The sequence below is a fragment of the Electrophorus electricus genome, chromosome 21 (assembly GCF_013358815.1).
Source record: "Electrophorus electricus isolate fEleEle1 chromosome 21, fEleEle1.pri, whole genome shotgun sequence".
Classification (NCBI taxonomy): domain Eukaryota; kingdom Metazoa; phylum Chordata; class Actinopteri; order Gymnotiformes; family Gymnotidae; genus Electrophorus; species Electrophorus electricus.
This window is the reverse complement of record NC_049555.1, coordinates 7,939,803-7,964,823: the sequence shown is the minus strand read 5'-3', so window position 1 is coordinate 7,964,823 and position 25,021 is coordinate 7,939,803. Positions and strand designations below refer to the sequence as shown.

Sequence of the window (25,021 nt, the reverse complement as noted above, 5' to 3'; positions counted from 1 at the left end):
ACAATAGAGAAACAAATTAGCGCACTCAACCGTTACTACTAACCGTGTAATAAGAATATTCTAGAAGACGTTAATGGCAAATGGCAAAAACACTACATCTACCAATTTGAGGGAAAACATTAAAGTTCAAACTATCCGCGCGATTTTCTTAATATATTGTCTAACAATAAATAGCAGTTGGAGAAAAATAAAAGCACTGCATAAAATACGGTAACGTTTATGTTTATCGTTACAAAAGATAGAACTAGGTGGACGAGCTCGTTATGGTCTTTTACTTTGAAAAGCGCCAACTTATAGTTACAATCGGAAACTTCACCACTCAGTTTTGAAACTGTTATGTTGCGTACATTGATCGTAACGATTAGCATTTAGCTAGCCATGTGTTTTTAATCTGTCGTCAATAGATTTCATTATTATACGATCACTGACATGAACAAAGTTTTAATTTATCGCTTAATATTAAGTGCAGTTTAGCTAGCTAGCCAGCAACAATGTCCACAGCTTGGACAGAGCGCCACGGAGAAGTCGGTGATCTGAGTAGCAAGAGTAAAGAAGATCTTTTGGAAATATTGTCACGTCAAGAAAAAATACTTCACAATAAGTAAGTAGCTGGAAAGCTGGTGTTTGGTCCCTGTTTTCTAGACACTAATTTACTCAGTCCGCATCTAGACTAACTCGCTAGCTGGTAAGTAAGTTCAGTTAGCTAGCTAACCTTAATTCAGAAACACAACGGCGTAATGAGTAGCATCACGATAACTTGAGCTACCTTTGTTTCCTAAGATATCTGTATCTAACTAGCTACCAACATGAAGCTGCTAACGATACGATGTTTAGTGTGTGATCGTTAAATAGGTAATATTAGAGCGTGTTGATGTGCCATGGGTTTATGCACAATGATTCATTTTCCGTCTAATAAACCTTCACAATGGTTAGAGCTGTCTGATGTAGTATACTACTTGGATTTATGTGGTCATTACAGGAGGTTCATCAATACCCTTCCTGATAAGGGTAAGAAAATCTCCGACTTTGCGGAGAGAGTGCGCCTTGCGCTCGCAAACCTGAAAGAAGAAGAGAAGAAGCAAGCCAGTTTGTCCTCTGTTCGAACAGAATTTCAGGCCAAGTATCAGCATGCGTTTGCTCAGAGCCACATAACATTAGTCTCAAGTGATTCGGATACTGCGCGACTAAATCTGAAAGATGATGAGGACTCATTGGAAAGTGGCAACATAAACACATACTTGGCGAGAAGCAGCGGCCGTGTGGATGAGCCACAGGCCACCGAGACTCCAGAAAAGCGCACTGAACCCACTGCAGCCTCCAATGGTGAACTCGTGGTACTGTTGAATAATGACACGTCAAAAGATGCTGATCTTGTGAATGCTTTTGAACGGGTCACACTCTCGGAGGGAAAATCTGCTCCATCCGAAGCCACCCTTAAAAACACTTCACCAAAAAATCCCTTCAGTCACTCACAGTTTCACAAGAAGCCACATTACATAGACATCTTAGAGAAATCGGATGCAAGTGTGAGAAAACCTAGATTCAAACCTAATCAGTGAGTAAAGACTTGCAAAATCCACTTTTTCTGATTTACCTTACCAGTTTTAACTATAGACTGAACTATGTTCTGGCAATTTATGTGTATATATATATATATATATATATATATATATGTATGTGTGTGTATGTATATATATATATATATATATATATATATATATGTATGTGTGTTTACATATGTTTAGATATGCTCAATTTATATGTATAGATCAGTGTTATACAATAGATTATGTACATAGATTACATATATAGAGATATGTAGATTAAGTAATAATGCTCCTAATTCAGGTTCATGGATATGAAAGAGAGAGTTTAGCCCGTTAGCACCAATGTAGCTAATGTTAAATTAGATGCTTTTACACACACTGCTTTTATTGAGTTTTGACAGTATTTGGCCTGTCCACCAGACTACTGGTGAAGTCAACATCTCCCTCGCCTGGTCAGTCTCCTGGCAGTGTTACACCGCTTACGGCTGAAGCCAGGAGACAAAGGGACAGGAAGCACCTCGATGACATCACTGCTGCCCGATTTCCCCCAATGCACCACAGCCCTGCACAGCTGCTCTCACTGGAGGAGTCGTTTGGCCTTCTGCAAGAGCAGGCAAAAATGCACCAGGTATGGACTGGTGTAGGTTGTGCATAGGAGACGCACTGTGCATAGCAAGTAGGAGAGCAGCAGCGCACAAGGAGAGAGTTGTCCTAGTGGTGATAGGGTCACACGGGGCTGGGACCACTGAGCTGAAGCAGAGGGATTGACATCATCAAACTCCAGTCCAGAAGAGTGCAATCGTGAAATCCTAGGAACACCAAAAACACTGCACCGCACCCCCATATCACCCTTGCTTATGGTGGAAGGCCTGATGTTATGTATTTTGAATTGATTAGATTACAATCTTATTACAAACAGCTTTACAGCAATCATCTATACAGAGAATCCATGGTGGTCAGATTGGTCCCAACAGCAGGCAAGCATGAGCTCTCCTCCAGAAAGGCTAGTGGTGGTGGAGTCTATTGTTTGAAAAGTATGAACTTTCCAATCTCACAGGAAATAATTCTTTGATGTAATGCATACAAGCACAGGCATTCAGTTTGTGGTTTAGGCCAGTTTATCGGATTGTCAACCCTGCATACCTGAATGTAAACACCTGATGTGTTGGGATTCGGATAAAACAAAAAGTTTGGACCATTTCGTGGTCTTCAAGAACTGGGTAGGGAAACAGCAGTGTTGGTCACAGCCATTGCATATTTAGAAAGTCTGTTTTCAATTGTAAGGTGAAAAGTATGTAATGTATGCATGCTTGTGTGTGCATGTGTGTATTTTTGTGCATGCATGTACATGTTTGTCGTTTCATTTGCATTACAGGAGTTGCAAGCCAGGCTGGCTGCCCAGAAGTTGGCTGAGGGCCTGACTGTTGGTATGAGCACCTACAATCCTGAAGGGGGTGCTCTGGCAGCCTACCGAGAGGTACATGATGATGGGGCCCTCTCAGAGGAAAACTAATCCAGGAGCCCCATGACCCGGCCCGTGCCTCAGGCTGCCGGTGGTGCCTTTACGCTGGAGCCGCATGTACCCAGAGAAATCCATGCAGCTGCTGTAATGTGGACGATGCTCCAGGCCATCAGATTTTGAATGTTCTCTGAAGATGTTCTGAAGAACGTTAGACTGCAGTGAAGGCCACTTCAGAAGTGTGCCTAACTGTGAACTTAAATGTTTTTAATATTTTTCAAAAAGCACTTAAGCAAGGATCCTCCAGGGTAGTACGAGGGACCCGGAGGACTGCATGTGTGTTGGGGTATTCTTGCTATAACACCTAATGCTCCTTATATCAGCATCATGAAACCGTTGAGATGAACCAGGTGTTGCAACGAAGGCACGCAGCCCCTGGCACCTTGGCCAAGAACCCACTCCGCGACTGCTTCCGTTTCAAACACAATGCAAAAACAATCTTATTTTTGTAAGATTTAATTTGCAGTGTGGTCAAATAAATAGTGTGAGAGCATATGCCTGTAATCAGACCTGTTCATATTTAATGTCAGTTTAAAAAAAAAAAATCCAGCCTCAAAAACCAAAGCAGTTAATATGGTGTCATGTGGGTGCAAAAACAGTTTGAAAGTTTTTCTTTTTTCTGGAATTGTTTTGTTACCCTCCTGGTTTGATTATAGCAGTGGGTCAGCCATCTTTAACACGTGTGATGCTATCAGTGCAGAAATTCATGACATGCCTCCAGTGATTAATACACTCAATGTGAAATAGTGGAACTTAAAAGAATTGGCCCAATTACCAGAATACATCTGGACCGCATTTAGGTCATGTTACTGCACAGAGTGGTAAAGCATGATGGGACACCAGCACCAACAGACGGGCAGACATGACATATGGCAAACGCAATTCCCACTCTCAGCACGGAGATAAGGAACGCCAATAACCTTAAACCCCTGCAGCATTCATTCACACTAAATCTCGCTGACTCTCTAAATGTCACAGGAGTGGTTTTTGAAATAGGATTCAGGAATCTTAATGAGGAGAGCAGGACTGAAGGGGAAGAGGGGTGGAAGCCCCAGCCGCGGCTGATGCTCTGTGATAACCTCTGCTGATTGCCAGCCCGTGTAGCGATGGGAGCTTGGAGCGTGCGTGTGTGCGTGTGTGTGTGTGTGCGTGTGTGTGCGTGTGTGTGCGTGTGTGTGTGTGTGTGTGTGTGTGTGTGTGTGTGTGTGTGTGTGTGTGTGTGTGTGTGTGTGTGTGTGTGTGTGTGTGTGAGGAAAAGTATGAGATGAGCTCCAGAGCTCTGCGCGCAGACGTGCAATAATAAATATGTCAGACTTGTCCAGAAGGGATCTTCTAAGCACTGGTGTTAATTAAAGCCCACCTTGCTCAGAGAACATCAGAGACTTCTGCCAATTACTCTGCACACGCTGAAATGGCCTCGCTGCAACCGAGCGTCTGTTCCAAAGCCAGAATCTTAAAGTTGGTCGCGTTGGTTTGTTTGCAAATTCCTTTGAACTCCACCCACCACCTCCTCATAATACATTGCTCATTGAGTCTGAGTGATTTTCTCCAACAGAACTTTCACAATAGTACACAGGGACTGTGAACAACCTTTGGAAATCAAAAGGACGGAAAGAACAATTGTACATAAATTACGGGAACGCCATTTTAATGGCTTGTCAGCATGGCATATCGAGGGCTCATAATGTATACATTGGCAGTTGTCTCTATTTCAGTCACCGTGGGAGAACGACTACATTATTGCAAGCTTGTGAAGACTGAGGTCATTTACTTTCCCTCACTGATTGTTTCGGTTTTGCTTGGTTTGTCGTTTTTTCCTTCTTGGTTTTCGAGTAATGCAGTGCGGGGTGGTTCCAGCAGGTCCCTGTGGGGTACGGTTGCACTCCCTGTCTTCTTGTCCCAGTTAAAACACTCTCTCCTGCCTTCTTGCTCCTCACTTGGACATCTGAATTCCATCCTCCAGGTTCCTCTTCTGTTATGTCTTGATTTACGCCACGTTTGTGATGTATATATGTCAGTGTCTATCTCTGTGCAGAATGTGGGAGTTGCTCTCCTCTTACATGGTAAATATCATCTGCGAGTAATTCTGTGTATCGTCTAGTTTCAGCTGCGTGTTCTTGGAGGGGGTTGTAGCCTCTGTATTCTCTTGTAGTCTTACTGTTTCAAACACTGCTCATTTCAAATAAGGGCCCAGAACAGAGCTGCTCTCAGCTGGCTCTCCTGCTGTTCGCTGTGACCTATTAAGGGGATGTAATGCTGCACTCTTTGTTGTCTCCGGCACATGTCCTAGGTTTGATGTCGCCTCAGATACACGAGTGCTAGTCTTCTTAAAAGAACACTCCATGGTTAAACCTCATAAATATTTTATTCTGCATTAGTTTACAGTGTCTTTAGCTTGTTTCATGGTCAAATGCTTGGATTTTGAATGACAGCTGATGCAAAATTTATACCCTGGAATTATGTGGATGTCTTTTGAGAATTTATTTATTTATTTATTTTCCCTTTTGTATCCTGTCTACAAGAGGGAACTGCAAAACAAAAACTGAAGCCATTTTTAAACTACTCTGAATAAAATGTTCTTTGAGGTTTAGCACTGGAGTTTTCCTTCAAGCCATCAGGAATGGCTAAGTGATTTGGGAGGTTAAAGCTGAGCAGATGCAAGCATGAATCGTTGGTATTTTGATGCTTTACATCACCGGGGCAGCTTTACGCTCCAACGAGGAGGAGAGAGCGCGTCAGCATTTAGGCCGTGACGCCTGTGCCCCGCCGCCAGACGCTGCACAACTAATCCCGGCCGGGGCGGTTATCCTGTGCTTGGGCTCCTCGGTTAGAAGGTGAGGACGCTGCGCTCGATTGAGAGAGCGCTGTGAAGTGGTCCTTGGGTCCCGCTCCTCATGTGCTTGCGGGCTGCTCCTTCCTCGGGTCCGTGTGAAGAGTCGGAGACGCCGAAATCCGCTTTTACTCGAGGATGGCAGCATAGAGACTCATGCTGGCTCCTCATATAATCAGACATTTATAAGATACAAAGTGGGATGTAACATTTGAAATCGCATTCTCTTAATTTGCTAGTTGCATATTATTTGCCGCCTCTTAAGTAGAAAGCTATTTAAGAATCTCTTTTCTTTGTGATTGGGTAACGTCTGCTTTTCCCGGCACAATGCTTTAAATATCGTTGCATCTTGTAATAAATGACTCATTTTCTTTCGCCAGAATTTCTCCACTTCCAATGTAAAATGGGTGGCCCTTATGTTGCATAAACCTTCCGTAGGATTTACTCTCAATAGCCAGAAAATAACCCAGCGAACCTGTGTATACAGTTTAGGCTTCTTCTAAATGTGTGGGCATAGATGCGCTGTCAAACTGAAACACCAGTTATGTTCGTACCCGTCACGCTACACTGACATTAACGACAGAGCAGTCGTAGTCGGTGCTATGCTGAGTTATTCTGCAGTCTTGAAACCTACAGTTTCGTTTTCATCCTTATACACATAACATGCGCAAACATACTTTCACGTCAGCACCTGTGAACGGGGCTTGCCTGGTACCGGGATGTAAAAATTCTATGCATAAGTGGGTCCTATTTACAGTTGTAATACCCCAGTTCTGCATCTGTGCCAGTGATGGTAGGTTCGCTTGAGCAGCGTGGAAGCCTGTGAGTCTGTGACAGTAGGCTGTGAGTGGAATATAAGGACCACGCGTAGACCGTTCTCAGCTAGCAGTGTTTATTATTTCTGCGGTTTTTTTTTAACAGAATGTTTGATAAATGTTTAATATGACACTAGTTCAGTGTTGTACATTTTAATACTTCATTATATGTTTTTGTGGTCTTGAAGTCACACCTGTTTGGCCTTTAGATATCTAAACATTTACCTCGTACAGACACCAGATGGCAGCAGTGGCTCTACTTTCGTGGCCCAATAGTCCACGTTGGAAATATAAGCATATTCGTCTTATGAGGTAAGACTTTTAAGAAGCGCATTTATGTTCATTACCGTTCAGTAGCAGTTACTTTCCACTGCTGAGTTTTACTGCACTTCACTGATCTGCAACTCAAACGGGTGGCTTAAGTAAAGTTACAAAACTGTTTATTGCGCAGTTCTCTGTTTGTTTGTGACATCTGTCTTACGTGACAGGATGAAGAACAGAAGGCTAGCACCTGCAGACTTCATCTGATGAGCCAAGCTCTCCAGACAGGTCTCAAGTTCTGGTTAATCCAGGACAGCTTCAGCTCTCAGATCGCAGTCCACATCTTTGCCTGAGCAAACTTTTCCCCTAGGACCCTTGTGACTCTTCTGTCTCCATGCACTGGGAGAGAGAGTGAGGGAGAGAGAGAGCGAGAGGAAGTGAGAATGAGAGAGAGGGAGTGAGGCAGAGAAGTTAGGCCGAATTTTGCCGAGTCCGCTACCGGCCAAGAAGCTGCCATCGTCCCAGCCGCCCCGCGACTGGGCTGGCATGGCTTTAAGCAGGCATTGCCGAGGCCTGTCAAAAACCCGTCACGGCAAGGAAGCGGTGCCGGCGGGAGTTCGCCCGGGTGCCAGGACATCGGGGGAGTGGGTGGGGGAGGGAGAGCAGAGCCACCCGCCTGAGAGCACGGGTAAAACGAAGAGGGGAAATTCACATTCTTCCATGCAGATTCATGTAACGACAACAACAACGTGCCTCTGTCCCGGTCCCCTCTCCATCCCCTCCACCCCTCCTGCCTTGAATGGGGCCCTTGCACCTCAGCCACGGAGAGAGCCGCAGCGTCTACCCCGGCAGGTGGGTCAGCCTATATCCCGTGCAGGACAGCAAATGGACCCGTGCAGAATGTAAGAGTGGCGCTCTGCCTAGGAAAATTCGCCTCGGTTTCCAAGGATCCGATTAGAGCTTCCGAGCAACGGGCCGCTGGTCCTGCTGCGCGTGTACATGAGGTCAGTCTGAAAGCTGTCACTGGATGAGGCATGATGGATACAATGCGATGCTGGTTTTGATTATTTTCGCGCTATTCAAGTGAAATCATGCTTCCTCATTTCTGAATGCACCCACTTGACGAGCACCAGGAGTGTGAATTAGCAGCTACTCGGGGGGATCGGTGCCAGCCGTTACAAATGGAGAGCTGCTAACTTTATTTGAAGGGTCATGAAATACAGCCGCTGGCATTGTCGAATACCATTATCGCCTGCTCCCTTTACAGTGCTGCAGGTGTGTGAGAGGTGGAGTGGGTGTGAGATGAAGGGGGCCTGGGCCAGTCAAGCTGATGGGTGCCTAACTCAGCTTGATCGTTAAAACTCTGATAAGCTACGGGGAGGCTTTTTTTCAGTGTTCCGAATCGGCTGGCGGGCCATGAGCACGGTCTCTGCCCATAATACCGTGCTCTTTAGGCTCTGGGTCTTACGGCAGTAGTAAAAGTCCACAGTACAGACAAGACTTGAGGACGCACAGTGCAGAGTGATTATGGGGCCTCGATATGGAACGAGGACTTGTTTGTATGCTGTAATGTTGTGCTCACGCCAAGGCAGCATTGAGAGCTCTGGGAACCCTGGTGGTTCTGATTGCAGCCTGCCTGTATGTGTGTGGTGTGTTTCTAGCCCTGGGTGGTTGATCGCTATGGTAGGGTGCAGTGTGTCAGAGGAGACTGTGAGACGCTTGTGTTTGTGTGTGTGTGTGTGTGGGGGGGGGGGGGGGGGGGGGCGCATGTTGAAGGGTGTTGCATACTGTAATTTATTTGTTTACATAAATGTTGTCTCCAAACCACTTTTGAGAAAATAGGAAGCATCTTTCTTTCTTCTCCTCTAAGTCCCAGTGCCACATTTTTAATGAGAGAGGAGATGCAAGCCATAGTGAGCTTAATCTGTTCAAAACTCCTAAATGTTTCATTTACATTTTCTCTGGTTACTTTTTCCTGTCAAGCCTACTGTGCAATTTTTGCATCTGTTTGTCGTTTATTTTTCCACTTTTGACATTGTTTGGTCTAACGTTTATGAGTGGTTTTAGTTTAAGTCAGTGCGTGCTTGTGTGTTTTGCTTAATAAAAAAACACAGAAGGAGAAAGCAGATTTCTAACAGGAAGCTCAGTCAGCTTTCCAAAAGCAACTCCAGAATCCACATTCTAATTTATGTGGGCTGAAAATGATGTGTGCCTTATGAGAAATGAGACTCATTATTATTCCATATGCTTTCTCTCTGGTAACAGCGGGTATAGATCCGGTGACCTTTCACGCATTCATAAATAGACAGCGTAAGGAAAAGCGCAGGACAGAACTCCTGGTCTCCTTGTTCTGGGGCTTCAGGAGTGACTCAGAGGCTCAGAGTGTTTGTCTAGCCTAACAAAATCGACATGGGATGTTTGCCTTCCTGAGCTTTTTTGTTCAAGGCCAATGTGAAACAAAATAAAATCACACACAGGACCGTGACAAATGAAGAATGCATCACAGTCTGGCGGTTGCTCCTGGCCTGAGGATGCTAATACTTGCCTTTACAGGTGCCAGGTCTTTACAGTAATGGAAAGCAGAATGAGGGAAGGAGTGCTGCACTCATGCCTGTACTCAAGGCATGTCGGCCCCTGCTCTCCTGTCCTCGTCTCCTTCTCTCTCTCTCTCTCTCTCTCTCTTCTTTTCATCTGTCCTCTCCTATGTTCTCCTTTCCACTCTTCAGCTCTCTTTTCATGCCTTCCACCCCCTCTGTTCTCCCCTCGTATGCGCCTCCTCGTCAGAGTGGCTCCCTCGTTCCCTTGCCTCTTTCTCCTTCGCTATTTGTGACCTCCCTGTCCCTGCTTTCCAAGTGGGTAAAGGCTCCCACAGAAGCAACAACTTATCGTGAATTCAATTAAATTCAGGTGTATTAGTGTTGTGCTTTTTAAAATGTTGTTGTCACAAAGCAATTTTACAGAAATCTTATGCAGAGAATCCAGGTCCAGGCCCATAATGAGCAAGCCAAAGTGAGATCTGCAAGGAAAGACTCTGACAGCAGGTGGGAGAAACCTTGAAAAGAATCAAGACTCAGAAGGGGAATCATGCTGCTCTGATCATAGACACATTTTCAAAGACAGAAGATGGACATCTTCATTTTTGTGTTTCTTGGGCTTGTTTCTTGGGGGCACCTGCCTGTCCTGACCATAGATCTGTTCACTTTCTTCTGTTTCTAAAGGGTTCTAGTCCCATTCTCTCACTTGCTCAGTCAAAAACAAAGTTTGGAAACATCAAAGAAGCTATGGTTCACTGCTGCACTTTTAAATCACTATAAATCACCCTAGTCGATAGTGCACCTTCACTTTTCCTTACATCCAGTCCTGCTAGTCTAGTCCAGTTTTGTGTAACTACATGTAAGTACATAGCCTAACTACACAGTCCAGAGAAATCACACGCTCTCCAGCTGACTCTCCATGCTGCAGAATCCTGGTAGTGATGCATGTTTGTTATAGTTTCATTAATTGAGACACCAGTGAGCTGTATTTCTTGCTGATATCTCCCACAAAGCCTTTAATCGCTCCCCTCCTGGGGGCCACTTCTTCATGGGGCTCGTGCACTTTGACGTGCATGTGGTTTGACAGCCTTTAATGTTCAAACAACCACTGACTGTCACGTCACAAGGGGCCAAGGCATCAGCGTGCCTGCCTGTGTCCACTTCATCATTTTTCAGCCTCGTTTGAGCTGGTCATTGCCCTGCCGTCAAGCTCGGTGGCGCTCTGTCTGAGGTGACAGGAGAGAAGGTTCTCGAGAGGTTCTTCAGGGAGGGGTGGGAGACACCACCTCCCAGCGCGTGAGCACTCAGTCTCTCTTACCGACCTGCATGGCCTTAATCCTGTGGGTACTCCTCTGGCCCCTCTTAATCACACCCTGTTTTACTCTCGAACAAGCAGCTATCCGGGTGCTTCGGTGACAGTCTCTGCGATTAGGGAGTAATAGAATTAGACCACGGATTGTGCCTATTTAGCACTTAACTGTCAGCACTTGTTTGCATCCAGGGCTTTCCTCAGCGGGCACATAAAGATTACTGTCCTCATTCTTTTTTACGATCTGTGTTCCTCTGTTTCTGCTTTGCGCGAAGGTGTCAGGGAGGGATTTATTGATCACAGTGTGCCTGGCACTGGACCAGTGTCGTCTTAGTGTTGGCTAGGGGTGGGCTGGCCTAAGGAAGATTATGGTTAACTAGAGGAAGCGGGTAGGCTAAATGCCCCAAACAGCTAGCATCAGGACATCTGGTTTTCCGCTGTCACCAGCCTGGCGGGGTAATGCAGGGCACACTCATTCCCATGCCCTGTGCTGTGCTCTGCACCAATTCCTGCCCTAGCAGTGGAGATGGAAGGGCAAGCAGTGTGAGAAAGGGAGGCGTGCACTGGAAGCCGGAGGCAGAGCAGAGAAACACTGATGGGGGTGGGGTGGGGTTGTGAGGGTGGGAGATTGCAATAGCAAAACAAATAGCAAAGCAGGACCTGGCAGAAGGAGAGCCCCAGCTGTGGCCGGGCTAGAGGGAAGTCTTGGGTGAGTGTTCTTTAAAGCTGACACCTGCAAGCCATTGCATCAGGATTTACAGTGCAGAGCGCATGGGCTTGGAACCCAGAGGGCAGGGGTGATTCCATCGCTGATGTGTGTGTTGACTGTGAGAGAGCGAGACTGTGACTGTAGTGGTCAGTGGTGTGTGTGTGTGTGTGTGTGTGAGAGAGAGAGAGAGAAAGAGAGAGAGAGATGCTTGTAGAAAACTGCATTTGCAATGAATAGCTGTGAGAGCTAGAGACAGGAAATGAGGCCACTAGTAAGAGCAAATTAGCATCCTTCAAACATCTGTCCATTTAGCCTTACTCCTCAGATGTGCACTGCCATCTCCGTGTAAAACACATCTTTCTTTAATCACCGGCTGAGTCATTACTGCTGTTCCTTGGCTTTAATTCTGATGATCAATTTGCCTTGTATGTAAGTTTAGTGCGCCAGCGTGTCAGTTTGAGCGCACTGCATCAAACTGACGAATGTTGGGGATGTACCGTGCAGGCTGTAGGCACGCCACAGCAGGAACGGAAGAGTGTAGTCCACCCAGTAGGGGAGGGAGAGTGGGGGGTGGAGAGGGAGCGCGCAGTCCCAGGGTGGAGCGGAGAGCTCTGCTCAGCCCGTGCCAAGGCTGCTTTCCTACCTTCATCTCGCCAGGCAGTGCGAGAGAACATCTTGACGAAGCCAATGGCAAAACGAAATGGACTGGACTTCATCTGAGGCTATAAAACAATAGTTTGGTCACCACTGAAGGCCTTTAAACTGGGCCTTTGTCTTGGCTGGAGTTACTGGTGTCTTATTTTGTTTCTCTTTCTCTCTCATTCTCTCACTCACACTCTTTAAGTGGTCTCTTTGTTAATGTAGAACATGATGTTGAAATGCTCTATGTCATTGTTAACTCACCTCACCCCTCATTTCTCAGCTCCCTGGGGTGTGGTAGCAGATGCCATTTAACAAACATATGGATTGCTCAATCTTTTCATTGCCTTGCATTTTCCGTTCATGTAATTGCCCGCACTCTGACTCCCACAGACCCCACGGTTCTGTAGGTGCCCAATCCATCTTAGAAACATTCCCATCGTAGCTGGAGCCCAAACAAAATGAGGATTGAGGAATGAAATTAACACCTTCGTCTCATAGGAGTGTGTGTTTGCTGGGGGGAGTTGATCCGTGTGAAGTGGCCCCCCATTAAAGTGATTCTTCGTATTCAGCCCAGAAAAATACATTCCACCAGAAAGACACATCCCGCCAAGCAAGGCCCCCCCAGCCGTGACCATGGCCCACGCCCCACAGCACCCTGCCAGGGAGTGCCCCATGACATCATCAGAAATGGACATCTCTGTGCCAAGAGGCGCACACAATGGCTTCACTAAGAGAAAGCTGGAGTGTGTTGCCGTGTGCAAAGGACATGACAGAAGAATTGATGCAAGAGCTGTTTTATCTGTGCATACCAGCGGTAATGGTTGATGTGTCAGACTCCTTATAAGACTGTTCTTTTTGTGCAAGTCCTGATTACTTTGATGTGCATTTGTTTTGAAGGTTTCGAGGATGGCTACGCCTTGTAATCGTTCTTCGGGTTCTGTGTCATCTTATTCGCTAATGCCGCATGACAGTTTTAGTAAACTGTGCTCATAAGCTTTCAATGAATTGCCCACGATTTGTCAGTTGGTTTAGATAAATTACAGATTTCCGGGGGGGGGTTTGTGTTGGAGAGAGTTTCATTCAGACATTTTAGAGTCAACTGCCAAAATGCAATGACAGATATTCAGCAGTAAGTTTTTTATGGGTTTAATTACAGTACAGTTGTCATCAGCTAATGCAGATGGCTTTTATTTGCCACTGCCTGGATATCTTAGGTTAGGAATGCGTTCAGACTCCTCAGCGATGCTATCTGTCTGTCTTGCCATTCCGATTCAGGTTTCAAGCTCAGCTTTTAAAAGCCTCCTGTGTTAGAGGGATATGGAGTTGTTTCACTGTGTGCATTGCTGTGGTTGCAGTTTTGCCTCTCCGTCACTGTGGTTTCACTGTAGCACAGTGCTGTTGCAGGCAGAGTAAACTGTGGTGGGGCTGCCAATGCTCCTCGTTCGTTCCCCAGTTCCTTCATTCCTGTTCTGTTTGCTCCTCCATGCCAGCGTTCGCCCCACACCCTCCAATTATCCGACGACGATGACACACAGAACACGAGAAAATATGAGTCATTAATCATTCTGCTTGGCTTGGATCGCGCAGAACGCACGGCCGCAAATGAAGCACACATGCTTGCGGTATTCTCGGTGGGCCCTTTAAGAGAACTCGCCGGTATACTTCATGCCGCTATTATGGTAAATATCTCCAATTAAAACGTGCCTGAGTGCAAGCTTATCTCGCTGTTATCTCTGACTGCAGGCCCGCGTGCGGAGTGTAATGGAAAGAGCAGGAGGGAGAGGATCCCGGGGGAGGCAGAGAGACGAGAGACGCCCGGAGAAACAGTACAGGAAAGCGGAGACGTGCATCGCTGGCCGTGGAGGAAGGTGTAGGTATGGCAGTGAAAGGTCCAGGGGTAGGAAGCTACCCTTCACATTGTTTTAAAGTGATTTTGCGGGTATACCAATTGTGCAAAGGTTCCACGGGTCGCGTTTCGCGCTACCTTCAAATGCCGGTTTCGCGAGTGCATGGTCACGCCGGGACAGCTCTGTCTCCGCTTCTCATTCCACTGTGTTCCCTTTCAGGCACAGTGAGGAAGACTGTTAAGCCAAAAACCTCAACCCAGTTTTCCAAATCGTAGTTTTTCCCGCTCTCGCTATAACTACATCATTCTCCCCCAGGTAAAACTATACATTCCTATACATTTGTTTACATATACATACCTTTCATCAGTCAGCCTGTAAATGTATCTCCTTTTTTTAACCTCCTACCTGTGCATTAAAACATTGTGTGGACACAGCATGGAACATCTGGGCAAATGTCACTGGATACAGATCTGTCACTGGTTACAGATCTGTCACTGTCATTTCAAATGATTGCTTTCCTTTCAAGATCGAATCCCTATTTGAATGGCTATACTGATGAGTTACGTGGGCATGACATCACATGTGGGCTATTCCCTCATCCTGCCGCACCGTGGCTTCTTCCATACTAGGAGACCCTTGGCCCAGCTGGCGTGAGTGCTTTAGGACCTGGCTGGGTGCAGCGCGTCCCCGGCTAGAGCCAAGCATTTGTCTTTCCTCCTTATCTCCCTGTCCTGCCGTCGGCCGAGGCATTAATCACTGCAGGGCGGCAGGGTTTATGAGGCCTGCTCCTCTTTATTAATCTCTCCCAGCTGCCTGCAATGCACTGCCAATCCACTCTGCTCACTCACTCAAAACACACAAAACACCTTTGGGGGGGGAAACTAGCTTCTCCAACATGTGGGCCGGAAACGGGCCTTTTAATCCAACAAACCACAAATAAAGCCCATTAAGGAGAGGAAGGGATTCTGTTGTGTTTTGTCCCCCTTTCTTAACAGACAGATTTACATAGAGAGTCCACTTTTTAAAGAGTTGCTGTGTTTACTAGGCCCATTTTGGGGCTCCTTACAGTGAAATGGGACCCCATCCATTAAAGAGACTGAGACAGCAAAGACTGCTAACCAGCCCCTAATGATCGCTCAGAACGGTTGGATGCCCCGTGGGCTGAAAGCACTTGTTTGCTGCGTCGGCGTGTGTGTAAGCACGGCTGGGGGCAGGAGCGGCAGGCTGTGGTAAATCCACCGTGGCTGGGGCTCATTCTCCTCTGCTGCTCCAGCAAAACGCAGACATGCTTGTGTTATTGAGGAAAAGGGATTCTTTTCATTCTCTCACTCATGCTCCCTTTATCTCTTTCTCGCTCTTTCTCTTTCTCTCCCCCACTCTCTGCTTTCCCTTTAATTTCACACACACACACACACACACACACACACACACACACCTCGTAGCTTTTTTCCTTCCAGTTCTTTGCCTTCATCGTCTGGCAAGCATCCCACACTCCCTCGTCTTTTTTTCTTGTTTAACTGGGCCTTCTCAGTGCCCCCCCCCATCCCCCCTCCCCCCTCCCCTTACTTCCTTTCCCAGAAATGACACTGTCAGATTTTGAAACATCTCTTTCTCCGTTGGCACTGGCTCTCCCTTCCCTCTCCATCTATCTGTTTCTCCTTTGCGAGGACCACACAGACAGATGACATGCGAGAGGCTCGTCCGTGCTGGGTGGCCCGCCTGCTGCGAGCGCTGGCGGGTGACAGCGGTGGGCTTCAGCTTCCGTAGGGAGTAATGCGTGTGGACAGTGTAAAAAAAAAAAAAAAAAGCGTCTCCTGAAGACCTCAGGAGAGGCTAAAGAGAAAAAGCCCTTGGCAGCCAAAGGCCGAATGGCTGCCGCGCTTTTGGAACTCTGGGCACCATCCAGAACGGCAGCCTGGAGGAGACAAACCCACGCTGGATCGTCCCTAATGCACCTCGCGTGGCCTTAGCCAAGCAGGGATTAGCGACCAGGCTGGCATCCTTTAATCTGCCACTTTCAAGGGAGCTTGAAGTGTTCGATCCAGTGGCTGCCTCAGTCTTATCTCGAGGGAGAGAGGAGACCATTCTCATTAAAATGAAGGCGCTTGTCATCACTGTGAAAGCCTGCTCAGCATCTTGGCTGATATCCTGTCACTTCACTTACACCCCCCCCCCCCCCCCCCAAAGAAAAAAAGAAAACCCAAACAGTTCCTTAGCAGTGTTGTGGGCTCTATTCTGTTTGAATCTGCCCAGCTGCAGGACATGGCTGTGCCGTTGAAGCCACCCTTCCGTGCTACATGTTAGTGGGTTGGCATACGGGTTTGTTGGGATTTTGAGTCCTTGACTGAACAGCCATCAAAAATAAATTAATTCACAGAGGTATTTTTTTTGTAGATTTCTACTTAGAAAAGTTTCCATATAATCATGTTTTGTCCTCAACTTCTGTGAGTTTGAATAAGTAGATGCTCATACTCTTAAAATAACCTCACACTGGTCTTCCCTATTACATCTTGACAAACAAAGGCATTTGCATAAATCAGGCTTTATTAAACATGCACCAGGGCATAGTAGGATGAATTTTTGTCTTTCAAGGAATAAAGAGTTCCATGATTGAGACCAAGGCAATGTTTTGAAAACAAACAATTTTTTTGGCTTGCCTCTTTCTTTCACAGATATGGGAGTGCTGTAACTCAGTTTCCAACATGTTTAATTTGGAGTCACTGCAGACCTGGTTTTATTGGCTGTTCTATTCTGTTGTACTTTAGTCATCCATTGTCAGGTATTAGGCATCACTTCTGAAGTTCAAGGAGGACAGAAATGAACAGCAAGTGTGTTTTTTCACTCCAACAGAAGAGCAGTCCCCTCCTCCCCTTTGCTTATCACCTCGTAGCATTTAACACATAGTTCAGAAAACAAATGGCCTGCAGTGGTGGGTGGGTGTGTGTGTGGGTGTGTGTGTGTGTGTGTGTGTTCGCTCACAATTACACCACTAGCCTTAAGCTTCGGACGAGATGAGAGGTTCGAGGTGTCATCCCTCAGACCGATGCCCAGCCTCCACCCCCCAGTGGCTGAAGGGCGAGGACATTCTAGCACTCACCGCGCCGCACTTCAACTCCTTCACGTTTGTTTTCCTTCTCCATCTCTGCTCTCAACCCCCTTCCCTAAATAAAGATTCCCCCCTCTATCGTAAACGTAGCTTTTGCCCTCTCGTCCATTTTCGTCACTTGTCAGAGATGAGGAACCAGGGGTAAATGTTATTTTGGGGATGAAAGAATGAAAAACACTGTCAAATCCAATTTCCTCCTCTTTTTTTGCAGCTGTACATTCAGTTGAGAGAGCGCAGCAGAGAGCACAGCTGCGAATTATAAGGACACATAAACTGTTTAGCAATAAAAATCTATACCCCTTTTTTTGCCAATATATTCAAAGAAAATTCTCATATGGTCACTTTTATTCAAGTCCAAGGAATAATCTTCTGTAGAATGAGGGATTTACCTTGTGTCATCTTTGGCTTGGTGAGAATGATGGACATGCACTTCACAGAACATTGATGTCTTGCACACACTCACAAGCCTACCAATGTAAGAGCATGGAAATACAGGAATACCTAAATGGTGGATGATGGAATTCTGTTCCATTCGATGAACACAGAACAAGTTTAGTATGTGATATCACCCCCCAACCCCATCCTCCAAAGGCAGGTGACACGCCTGGATAAAGTGAGTGGAGTGTATTAATATATACTTTTTTTTTACATTTCACTTAATGCAACCCCAACATCGCCACCATCTAAAGACAGTCTTGCCAAATTCATTATCTTGCACTACTATAGTTTCATCAGACCCACCAGCCAAATCACTGATCAGTGATAAGATCTAAAACCTTCGCCAAGAATGAGCTCAGCTCAGCAAGCTGAACATGTAAGATAAGATTCCTGTGATCAGGGTCTCAGACAGTCTTCTGTACCCTCTCACAGTAAAACCCCCAAAACTTTAATTCAGCATATGATGTAACAGATAGTTTCATTAGTATACATTAAACTATCGTGAACAAATGTTTTTAGCACTGACTGACCACATTATAACACATTTAATCATAATTGTCATCATCATCATAAAATTCATGAACAAAAGTGTAATACACCCAAATGTGCTTGTTCTCTGTGCCATCACATAATGAATGTGCATGTTTTCAATTAAAGTTCTGACCCAAAGGCAAGAAACACTTTATATGCTCTTCTTGGTGACACTGGGTGGAGATTATGAAAACACCCAATATGGATCCAGTTGCTGTCTTAGGTGGACATAGAGGCACAATCTCTGGGTCTTTCAGGCAGCTGAGCTCAACCCTTCAGCTCTGCTGGGAGGGCAGGTGGTTCTCACACACGCTATCTCCCCAGGCTTGCAATGGCTGCGCTGGCTGAGTAATGTGGCTGCCTGGATGCACTGTGGAACAGCCGTGTAGGAAACCAAGATTTTATTGCTGTAGTTTTCCATCCAGCAAAACGAAGGAACTGCTCTGAGCAGTCTGTTGCTCAAGCCAAAGAGGCTTTCAGAGCACAAAAAGCTTTCTCTTGCTGCTTGTGATGATTTTAATGCAACTCCCCTTACCATGGTCAACAGCTCGGCAGAAATGAGAGGACGGTACAGGTGTAAGGTTGCGATATGGGTCGAGGTCTCTGTGGGGCGCGGTGGAGTCTGACAGGTGGACAGCCCACTGAGGCCCTCCGGAGCCCTGTGCTTACGTTCAATTATCACAACTTAATTTAATTGGCCCAATAAAACAATCCAGCTGCATAAACATGTAAGAAAGAGCGTGAGATCTTGAGCAGGGAGCACTCGGTCGCCGAGGATACGGCTGTCTGCTAACGCCAATGAATCATTTCACACTGCGGTGCGGTGATTTAAGGGCGGCCAAATCGGCACCTCGCTGGGATAATGTGCCGCTTTCTTGTGCGTCCATCACGCCGGGCCATCCTCTTCCCAAATGGCTGCTGTAGAGAGCTGGAGCAGCCCCATTTGGGGTGCCATGGGGGTGGAAAGGGGGGGGGGGCTGTTCTCGTAACTCTGCCCGTGTGAGAGCTTTGCGTTTGGGGTGAGATAAGGTGGGATCCCTGGGTGTTGGGAAAAAAATGGCTTTCAATCAAACAGTTGGGATAATGCGCTCTATAATCACTTGTATAACACATTATGAGAGCGAAGTTGCACTTCCATTTTAGCTGAATTGATGCGGCTTAGTCAAAATGCACAAAGGACTGAACTTCATTTGTTGAGTTTAAGCTACATGGACTGCATCTGTTCTAGCACTCTGAGATCTGTGTGGTCTGAAACAAGTTAACAGTAACAACAGCATTCCTTCATCTTTTATTCAGTCTTTGGTCATCAGCATATACCACAGTGCGATTACCATTGAGTCATCGCCGGACTGCATCGGCAACGTTGCATTCAAATGAGGCATCCGTCTTCCTTCCTGTGACACAACTGTGGGCTCCTCTGTGCGGCCTTGGAGGAGTGCAGCTCTTGAAGTCTGGACCCGTTTCTGCAGCCCACCTCTGCTCAGCGTCTGTCTTCGCCCCGCCGGGAGTGCGAGAACCCCGACACACGCAGCCGCTCCCCGGCACAGCTGCCCAATCGCAGCTGATTGCCGCTGACGTTACCCAGCAGCCCCCTCACCTGACAGGAAGCAGGAGGCAGAGCTGTGGCGAGCAGCGCCGGGCCGTGGAGCAGGGAGTCCTGCTCAAGCTGAACTCATCTCCCTTGGTGAGGATATAATCGCTGCAATTAAAAAACAGAGAAATTATATTCCCCCAGGAATGGATGCCATGCACATAGGCACACATGTAGGTTTCCTCATATGGATAAACACTTTTAAATACATACTTTCCATATGGTGCTGCGCTGAAGCAGAGCAGTGTGTATTGTACGTGTGGCAGACACACACACACACACAAGGCCAGGGTGGCAGGATGATCTCAATCATGTCACTGTTATTTTGCTTAAACCAGACCTCCTACATGCTAAAACAGCATGCTCCCAAGGACATGCACAACCTCCAAGCTGTATATACAAGCGTGATGACAAGAGGAAGACAAACAAACAAACAAACAAACAATAGTAACGATCTGACAGATAGCTTCAGGCGATGGGACCTCTGTTCCACCAAGTTTACACAACAATGAAAGCTGGTCGTGCTCGATTCACTTTTTAAATAATTTTCTTCATTCAGAGGGGGAAGGAAAAGATTTCTGGCACCAGTGGTGATGCAGAAATAGGCCCAAGCCCTTTTCCATCTGTGCGCAATCCTGGCCTGATGCTATCATCACCTGCTTCCCTGGGCCTCTCGCACATCTGGACCACATTAAAAAAAATCACACAAGGTGCATTTTTTTTTCAGCCTCTCTCATTTGTGTAGCCCGTGTGTGCGCGCCGTGGTGTTTGGCTCGTGTTTCTGAAACAGGCTAAAACAACAAATTAAGATCTGAGTGCTCGGAGAAAAGCGCTGATTTCCAACAGCAATTTGCTTAATTTTTTTTTCAAAAGCAGACTCCCTGGGGGTTTCGGTAAACTGAACAGCAGCGTTTAAGAGTGTGGTAAGCTTCACGACTTTGTGAAATGAAGTCTGTATTCTCAAACAATTTTGATTTTAATTAATTATTTTATGTCTGCCTTTGGCCATTGTTTCATTTGTTCAGCTTGTAAATTAGGGGCCTGTGGCCAGTTTGTTGGAATAGTTTAAGAGTGTTGTTAATAAACGGAAGCTTGCTACCACAGTTAACTCCAAAATTTCCACGTAGCTGCCCACAGTTATACGGAACCAGCGAGTGACTGTTTAAAGCAAAGAACGGCTCGTGTCAACCATTCGCATTATTTGATATAACTGTTTGTTGCTCATTAAAACGCAGTGCAGCTGTTTTACCACGCCAACAAAGGTCTTAAACAAGGCTCATTACTAAGATATAGATGTCCTCAATCCAATTAACAGCAGGGAATCATTTTGACAGTGTAACGTTATTGTGAAATTATTATTCTACTAAGACTATAATAGGCTACTAGCGGCGTTTGGTGAAAGTCTTGCGTTAGGAATTGTTGTCCCGTCTCTATGCAGCACGCAAGGAGGTGCGTGTCCGCTTTCTGCCTGTGTTTGTAACTCTCCCATGGACGGCGGCTGTGCAGCTGCTCCGAGCTGGGACTGCCGCGCTGCGCGCTCGTCCTCGAGGGGACCTGGCGTCGGGCTCTCCCATGCGCCTGCAGGGAAGCCGTAATGTCGTGCAACTGAGCCCGTGTTGTTGTTCTTCTAGGCTCGGGCAGTGATGTCAGAGGAAAGGGGAAACTAGCTAACTCCCAACTACAGGGGCAGAGGTTGAGGAGGATTTGGCCGCGACCCAGTTCACTTCAAGTGTTTTCCTTCTTGTTTTTCGCCGTTCCTTCTTTCTGCTTCGCAAATTAGTCACGGGCCGACGGGAAGACGCGAGCGTCCTCAGATATGGGGGATTATTAGTGATGATTTATGGCTGCGGTGGTAACGCGGGTAAAGCAACGGATCGTCGGACAAGAGCGCTCTTTACAAACCTCTGCAGTGTTCGAGCGTGAGATATGCTGACAGTTTCATAAAATGATCGGCATGTCCTCGGATTTCATGATTGAGAGACAAATCTCAGCTGCTGTAGTTCAGCAGCTCAGATGAGGACCTAACATTAGGTCTTTAGGTGTTTTTGTAGCTGTCTCTTAAAACAAACGCACACTAAGGTTTTTGATATGGGCAGTAATGGTGTTCGGCAATTATTCCGTGCCTGTGTGATGGTGGGTGCCGTGAGGGCTGCTTGGGGGAGTAAGTGTCTCCCTCTGGAGGGGGAAGCAGTTAAGGATGTTGCAGCCTGTGGGCCGGAGGCCTCCGTCAGGCTGGCCGATGCTCGTCCAACAGCCCGGTCCCACCGTATCGCGCTGAAGACAAACGAGCTCGTCCGAGGCTCTAATGTCACAGTCTCGTTTAGAATCTCGCCGCTGAAATGAGACTTGCATTAGTTTCGAGAACTATTTGGCAACGCACAGAAAATCCATACATCATTAGAAGTGATTAATTTCTGCGGAAATGTGTGTCTGTGAGTCAGCTGAGAAGATTTTACTGAAAGGCTTATTACTTCTACCTGTTCAATATATGGTAAGGTTATGCAGATCTTTCATTATAAATCTTCTCCAGGAGCATAGGGTAATGATCAGTGAATGATACTCATCACACACCATAAGTGCTATGTCCAATAAATGTTTGACGCGGAACAGAAATATTACGATCCAAATCCTGATTGATGGTTTATCGCCACTTAACCTTGGACCAGTTCCAAGATGTCTGAAAAAGAAGGGTACATCATACATGCCATAAGAGAGGAATTTTATTTTTATTTTTTTACATTTTTCAGTGAAATACGTATTCAGTGAAGCTTAATTTGGTAACTCTATTTGAAAAGGTCAGAGTCATGATACTATGAAACCCTCTGAAGGTTTTGGAGATGATGCATGGAATCTTTTAGGGTGTGTATATTTGCCTGGACAGTACTCATTCATTCCACAGAGATCTTCAGATTATGAAATTTTGTCCAGTGATATTTGGATTTAAACAAAAGGACAGGATATAAACTCTGTACATTAGAGTTTTGTAGGGTTGCTATGGAACAGTTATTTTATTTTGCAGATTTCCTGACTAATTGTTGAAAAACAAGTTTTAATGTATAACAAGAGTAACTTTCAGACAGTTTAATCTGTGAAATACGCCACCATTATCCAGAGTGATACCATTATCACACTCACATCCCCACAGCCAGTTTCCATTTAGACCAAAACATGAGTTCTGTCATTGTTGGACCATATCATTTTAAGATGATCTTGATATTTTTAAAAACATATTTATAACTATAAAGTTGCAGCATGTTTGTGCACTGTGAATCTATGTATTCAGACCACTTTATTAGAAACATTTATTTGAAATCTGGTTCCATGCATACTTTGTTAACTCTTCTCCAACTTGTCATCAGTGGTCTGTTTCTGATCAGCAGTAATCAGAATATTGCTCATTGGACTACAGTCTGATGAAATGCACATGTGAGACAGGTGTAGGTGGAAAAGAGGCCAGTGAATGTACGGTCAGGATAAGCATTTGTAATGAATGTTGTGTTATGCTTTTATGTGTAAATCAGAGCAGCAATATGCTGTATAGTTGGCTAAGGATAATCGTTTAAAAAAAAGGCTTTGCTCTAATTTTAAATCAGGCTTTATTTAAACTGTTGGTTCCCACCATTTATAAATGTGCACATCACAAACACACCAAATTTTAGTTCTGAGAAATGTACTACTCCACTAACACAGTCTAGTGAGACAATAATACCCAAACCCAGATAAACCATACCCAAACCATTCCAAAAATCAGGAATGGCAATAGCCATATATCTTTGGATGTTTTAGCAAAAAACAAAAATTAAAAAAACAAATCAATTAAAAGAATCACCAGCTAGGCTTTCTATCATAGTTTATTATAGTAGTTGCAAGTAAAAAAAAAAAAAAATAATAATAAAAAATAAATAAAAAATAAATAAATATATATATATATATATATATATATATATATATATATATATATATATATATATATATATATATATATATATATACACACACACACACACACACACACACACACACACACGAAACTACCATTTTAATCAGGTATGGGTTGAAAAATGGTGAATCTATCCTGTAATGGTAACTATAAATGTTTAAATACATCATTGACACCAAGAGCTATGTAATATACAGAGAGCAGTTTATTGTCAAAACACGTTCTTCTCCATATATTATCAAATTGTCAAAGGATCAAATAAAAACATGTCTTTCAGCTACGACTTCGATAAAGCACCCCTGAGTTACGCTTTAGACAGCACTGTGTTGAAAAGATCTCTTGAAAGAGCCTTCTTTTTGATTTATCATGTTTTCATTACCAAAAAGCCGTGTGAGCAGCACTGTTGTACCATTCTAATCTTGAAATATCTGTGTGAATGTGTGCATTGTGCTTGCGTGAGGCTCGTGAGATTAATAAATACCATCTCAGGGACATTTCAGGAAGGAAGGGTCAAAGACACTATTGCAAAACTCAAGCCAAAGAAATTGAACAACAGCACTAAGTCCTTGACTGCATGTACAGTGTGCTGTGGTTCCACATTGAAACATGCTGTTGTGCAGAGGATTCCTATGTTTGTAACATCACAATATATGTTGATAGTATGGCTGTTTTCATTGTATTTAATGTATTGTATGTAGGCTTTTTTTTTTTGCTTGTCTTTTCAAACATTTTTCTTATGTGCTGTTAGTGACCAAAGATAAACGCGGGACCGTGTGGTCCAAGTTGTGTGCACGCTCTTTCTCAACATCCCCTTCTCTCTCTCCCTCCCTCTATTTCTGCCTCTCTTATCTATCGCAGTGAAACACATTTCATCATCCACAGTGGTGTGAATACAGATGTCCAGTGGAATGCCATTGCTGCAAGCATGGGGAACGACTGGGGAGTTTTTCAAAGAAATTCTGATGGATTCAGATTAACCTTTGGTTATCTCTGTACATCATGCTAAACACCACATACAATATGTATTGCTTTAATTTCCTAGATGTGACCTTCTCCAGTCATGGTCATTATTACGTGGTGAGCGCGTGATGACTCTCTTTCAGACAAAAAGGATTGCCAAATCATTTCCTACTCTCATTCATAAAATATGTTATGGAAAAAGTGAACGTTGCAAAATGCCACTTGTCCGTTGACCTTTCAGTAAGGAAGTGCTACTCCTGTGTTTCAATGTAGGTGGTATAGAAAGCAACCTCATGAGCAAATAAATGAATAAAAAAAATATTATCTGAATATGATGGTTTAGATCAACATTCTGTCATAGTGAATCTCTGGCCCGAAGTAATAAGTAAAACACTTTTTGAAATGAAAATGTTTTTAATGAAGGAAAACAAAACTATAGTCA

The 25,021-nt window shown here is 45.1% G+C and overlaps 1 protein-coding gene and 1 long non-coding RNA gene across 4 annotated transcripts; both read left to right on the top strand.

Moving 5' to 3' along the window:
• The first annotated feature begins 313 nt into the window (after positions 1 to 313).
• On the top strand, positions 314 to 3,561 carry polr2m (RNA polymerase II subunit M). Its single transcript, XM_027007399.2, has 4 exons — positions 314 to 601; positions 980 to 1,555; positions 1,968 to 2,175; positions 2,923 to 3,561. Exons 1-4 carry the CDS (start codon positions 492 to 494, stop codon positions 3,058 to 3,060), a joined length of 1,032 nt encoding a protein of 343 aa, XP_026863200.2. The 5' UTR covers positions 314 to 491; the 3' UTR covers positions 3,061 to 3,561.
• A 4,075-nt stretch (positions 3,562 to 7,636) lies between these two features.
• On the top strand, positions 7,637 to 24,909 carry LOC118240454. Of its 3 annotated transcripts, none has more exons than XR_004775424.1 (4): positions 7,637 to 7,824; positions 13,910 to 14,040; positions 14,233 to 14,328; positions 19,385 to 19,538. It is a non-coding gene; the product is annotated as an uncharacterized LOC118240454 (long non-coding RNA). The 3 variants fall into 3 exon arrangements; XR_004775422.1 differs by having other exon boundaries at positions 7,637 to 7,976; XR_004775423.1 differs by lacking the exons at positions 14,233 to 14,328; positions 19,385 to 19,538 and adding an exon at positions 24,478 to 24,909 and having other exon boundaries at positions 7,637 to 7,976.
• The last annotated feature ends 112 nt before the right edge of the window (positions 24,910 to 25,021 follow it).

Coding starts and splice junctions, on each gene's coding strand:
- polr2m (XM_027007399.2), top strand. CDS start 492: ATGTCCACAGCTTGGACAGAGCGCCACGGAGAAGTCGGTGATCTGAGT. Junction 602..979: donor GAAAAAATACTTCACAATAA/GTAAGTAGCTGG, acceptor TGGTCATTACAG/GAGGTTCATCAATACCCTTC. Junction 1,556..1,967: donor CCTAGATTCAAACCTAATCA/GTGAGTAAAGAC, acceptor CCTGTCCACCAG/ACTACTGGTGAAGTCAACAT.